At 31.9% G+C, this 4,573-nt stretch overlaps 1 protein-coding gene across 1 annotated transcript; it reads right to left on the bottom strand.

The window, feature by feature from the left end:
• LOC109361119 (myb-related protein MYBAS1-like) lies at window positions 399-2,415 on the bottom strand. Its single transcript, XM_019606439.1, has 4 exons — window positions 2,301-2,415; window positions 1,386-1,515; window positions 988-1,085; window positions 399-745 (listed from the first exon to the last, which is right to left on the bottom strand). Exons 1-4 carry the CDS (start codon window positions 2,413-2,415, stop codon window positions 399-401), a joined length of 690 nt encoding a protein of 229 aa, XP_019461984.1.

The following is a 4,573-nucleotide window of genomic DNA, read 5'->3' as shown; positions in this document are numbered from 1 at the left end:
TGAAATTCAGGGGCATAAATTTTTAGAGCGTCCAGTATAGGATAGACGTACATAACCTTCAAGACTATGAGTCACTCTAGTAGAATATGGACCTATAATAAAAACTCATATAATGGATAAATCGTTCAAATGGCTTATATATAAATATATTTCATCTGGAAAAAATAATATATATATATATATATATAATATATATATATATATAAATAAGATACTGTAAGTATATATATGGAGAGTTTTGTTTGGAAATATATTTATATGATGGTCTGAATTTATTGTTATTAGCAAGTTAACTCAATGGAAAATTTTGTGTTCACGTGGGACAATGCACTTATTCAAGTCAATGAATTAATACACAAAATTATTGGCATAAACATTGTGTAAGAGAAAGTCACAACTTAATTCATGTCCCATAGTGAAGAAACTGTATAATCCCAAGAATCAAATCCCGATGAAAACCCTTGAGAATTATAATCATTGATTCCTGTGATATTACTGTCCTTTACTAGTTCTTTCTCACCATATCCATTTTGCAATTCTGCCGTCCAATCTAATATCCTAACTTCATATGGTGAGCTTCCATAACCCCAATCTGATAAGGGATATGTGTCTATGGTGCTATCATTACTCTCCCACTTATGTTCTTGACATTTAAGGTTTTCATGATTGTAATCCTTGGAAACCATATCATCAATACTTTTCTGACTGAAATCTTGTGTAGAGTTCTCTAATTTGTGATTGTCACCTGAGAATGGAAGCAGTGTAAGTAGATACAAATAAGTATAATGTACGATTATTATGATACAACATTAAAGGGTATCATAATATAGGAGACTCTTACTTAGTGAGGAAGTGTACTCAACCTTATTCTCGCAAGCAGAACAATTCTATTATCTCATGTTCACTAAGCAGTAATCTTACCTTTGCACCAAGTTCATCCTCTTATTACTATACCACGTTAACATAAAAAAATATAGCTCATTTTACCTTGTTGAACTTTAGTCTTCTTTGTTAAATGATTTCTCCAATAATTTTTTATTTCATTGTCTGTTCTTCCTGGAAGTCTGCATGCAATCCTTGACCACCTAGAATCATTTTACTAGAAGGTTACAAATTTCACAAGTTAAAGAAAATAATCTACCAATTCCTACTCTAGCAGGATACAAATTTGTGAAATCAATTTTTTACACCTAGAGAGGACACCTTCTATTTTAAGAAAAGAGAAAGGAAATGGCAAGGTGGGAAATTGAATTAATCTCCTTTTTCCAAAGTTGAAATTGTACATCTAGGAGTACAACTAAGATTGATCTCATGAAATAACTATAGTTATTCCTTCAGCTTGTGATGTTTACACATGTATTACAAATAAGGGATAAGAATCTCACTTGTTACCCCATAGTTGCTGAAGCTGAATAATAAGCTGTTTTTCTTCATCACTAAAAGGGCCATGCTTGAGATTTGGACGCAGATAGTTCTTCCACCTTAATCTGCAGCTTTTGCCACTTCTCCTAAGACCTGCAAAAAGATCAATTAATATTGAATTGTATCTTTCCAAACATTTTATTCATTTTATTATATCATAGTTATTAAGTTTGTTTATTCACCTTTTGAAATGTGTACCAAAATAGTGCATACAGGGTGTCAGGTTTATCTTAGGGCTATTTATGAATTGATTTTTAAAGTGAATTTTTTTTAAAGAGAATACTTTAGAAAAATGTATTTTATAGTTTCTTTCTCATCTAAAATTTAAATCAAAAATGGAATTTTCAAGAACTTGTAATACCAACAATAATGTAAAAAATGTTCAACCAAATACCTAAATTATTGATCCATGTATTTCTATATGTACCTTGTTCCTAGTAACCATGCTATATACCATCTTAAATGTAAAATGCTGAATACACATCTCATATGACCACACTCAATGGCAAAATTAGAGCGTAATTATGCAGAAAATTAGAAAGGACAATGAAAAAATGAATTTTTTTAGATGTGAGGTGTAAATTTAAATGTGTTTATTTGTGTTTTAAATTACGTCTGCGGTCATAAGTGCAATCACGGTTATGGTTATTGTGATTATTATAGCCATTGCGATATGAATTATTTTGTGATTAAAAAATATTTTTGGTTTCGATATGATTGCATTGCGACTGAATGCAACCGTATCATTGTAATTTGATGTTACATGACGATGACGAAGTGATACAAGTACGACGATCACCGCGCAACCATAATATTACGGCAGCATCACGTTCCACAATTTGAATCATATCATTATTGTAAATGTATTGAATACATACCAGCTACTTTGGCAAGGGAATCCCACCTTCGTCCACCAAGATGGTTCACAAATCTAGTCAAAGTCTCATCTTCCTCTTGAAACCAAGGCCCTTTACGCAAATATTCGCCTTGCATGGCTTGATATTGATATGCCATTGTATGTGGGCACGTACAATGAGAGGGGTTTAAAGGGCCCATATTTATACACACAAAGTGAAGGATAGGTTGACCGAAAACACTTACATGGCACAAGAGAAGGATAACGTTGTTGAATGTGTGTGGGAACTCCACCAACTATTGACTTAGCATTTCATTATTTATCCTTGATTTAGTGCTAATATAAGTAATGTAAGGTATCAAACTATCTAGTTAGTTCATTCTTCAAAGATTAGATGCATTTTTATGATCAATAAGTAAGTGTTTTCAATCGTGATTGTGGTAGCAGACAGTTACATTACATTTATTATCATTTCAGAAAATTGCAAGGAAATATGCCCACAATTATGGATATAATCCTTAAGCTTATATACACGATACAGCTAATGATATGGAATATATGGATATATATTTTTTTGTCATTGTATAGTGTTAGAAACAAGATATGGATGTTTATTATCTAAATATAAAATAAGTAGATGATAAAGGGAAATGAAAATATTTAAATGGGTTATAATTAGAAAATAAATTACATGCACGATGAGAAAGAGATAAAGGATAGGGATAGGATTTTTGGTCTCCATTAAGATCCACCAAGCTTGCTTTTCTTCAGATACATTGGAAGTGATTGAGGTTTCAACTCTGCACATGTGTAAGAACTAAGAAGTGGGTTCCATTTTTCCTTGCTTTACACCATGCCTTTCTTTTCACGTATTTTTCTTCATATCCATTAGTATTTCTTCTTTACTTCTTTTTTTATAGCTCACACTTCAGTTTTACTAGTGTTTTTTTTTCTTTTTTGCATAACCAAACATAAAGAGAGTAAGCTTCAGGTCAATGTCATGTGACTTAGCGATCATTGATAGTATTCTTCTACTGAGTAGGATGTAGCCTAGCACACTCGTCAACCTTTTATAATTAAGCAAAACAATTTGGGGGTCATGATTGTCATATATTCTTTTTCATTTAGTTTGTTATAGTCATCAAGGTTTAAATTTGGGTCCACAACCATTATAAATACCAATTTGTCAAGGATTTTGAGTTTCCAAACCATTAAGATTTTAGAAGTTTCCTGATCTGTTATTTAAAACTTTGATAGTCACTCTCTAACTAAATTGTTTTCATTTGGTTTAGTCTGCCTCCTCATACTAATTTTCTGGTTCCCACCCTTCGGTCTATCCTAATTGAAAAAGCATAAAGTAGATACTTTTTTATTAGACTAATTCGTGTGTGAGAACTGGACTAAGGTTTTGGTGTACACTGAATGATGAGACCGCTTTAAACTGGGAAATAAATCAAAAGATTTACTTCAAATTAAAAAATGAAACACTACTCTAATATTTTATTTTACTTCAATTCATAAAGAATGGAGAAATATTACTTTGATATAATTATATATTTATAGATAAAAATTATTGATTATATATGAAATCTTACGGTACGATTAGATAGTTTAACAATTTAAACATGTTGCATCTAATACATGACCTCTTCTGATATTATGTAGGATTCAGGTTTCATAACATTCACACTAATGTAATTTTTATAAGGACAAATAGTTACAGAAGAATTGGACAATGTCCATCCAAGCCATCATATAGTCGGAACCTTATTGCCCCCTTAGAAGAAATTCCACATTGACAAACCATTCCCCAGGCAATTACAACAGAAGCAAATGTATGCTCTCTCTTGAAAGCTGTCCAAACCTTTTGTGAGAAACAATGAGAACTTAGTGAATTTGGTCAACTTTTCTCCTTATGTGCCCTAGATGGTGATGTTATAGAGAAAGTATATACAATGAAAGATATCTCTTGTAGTCATTTGAGACTGTTTGATTATAAGACATTTGTTCACATTCCAAAAGAAGGAATGTCCAAGTTTGATGGAAAAACAAAATAGGGTGGTTCTTTGTGATAATCATCAATAGTTTTAGGGTGGTTCTTTGTGATAATCATCAATAGTTTTGGTCATAACTCTCCCATCTGCAAGTACCCAATACGGGTATTCACCTTTTTGAAGTACCCATGTAACATATTTGAGCATGCTCAGCCCTGTGTGGAACATAATACTCCAATCATCAATGCGTAATCCAGCTTTAACAAAATGTACTATTTTGTTTACAGGACAGCACAAAGGA

Source organism: Lupinus angustifolius, chromosome LG11 (genome assembly GCF_001865875.1).
Source record: "Lupinus angustifolius cultivar Tanjil chromosome LG11, LupAngTanjil_v1.0, whole genome shotgun sequence".
Taxonomy (NCBI): domain Eukaryota; kingdom Viridiplantae; phylum Streptophyta; class Magnoliopsida; order Fabales; family Fabaceae; genus Lupinus; species Lupinus angustifolius.
Note: the sequence above shows the minus strand (reverse complement) of the source record. Positions and strands in the feature narration are given on the sequence as shown.

What these genes read in the sequence shown, in the direction of transcription:
- LOC109361119 (XM_019606439.1), bottom strand. Translation starts at nt 2,415, where the DNA reads ATGCAAGGCGAATATTTGCGTAAAGGGCCTTGGTTTCAAGAGGAAGAT. An exon ending in CAGCAACTATGGGGTAACAA is followed by an intron (nt 1,086 to 1,385) that starts GTGAGATTCTTA and finishes AAATGATTCTAG; the next exon opens with GTGGTCAAGGATTGCATGCA. An exon ending in GAAGACTAAAGTTCAACAAG is followed by an intron (nt 746 to 987) that starts GTAAAATGAGCT and finishes TTCCATTCTCAG; the next exon opens with GTGACAATCACAAATTAGAG.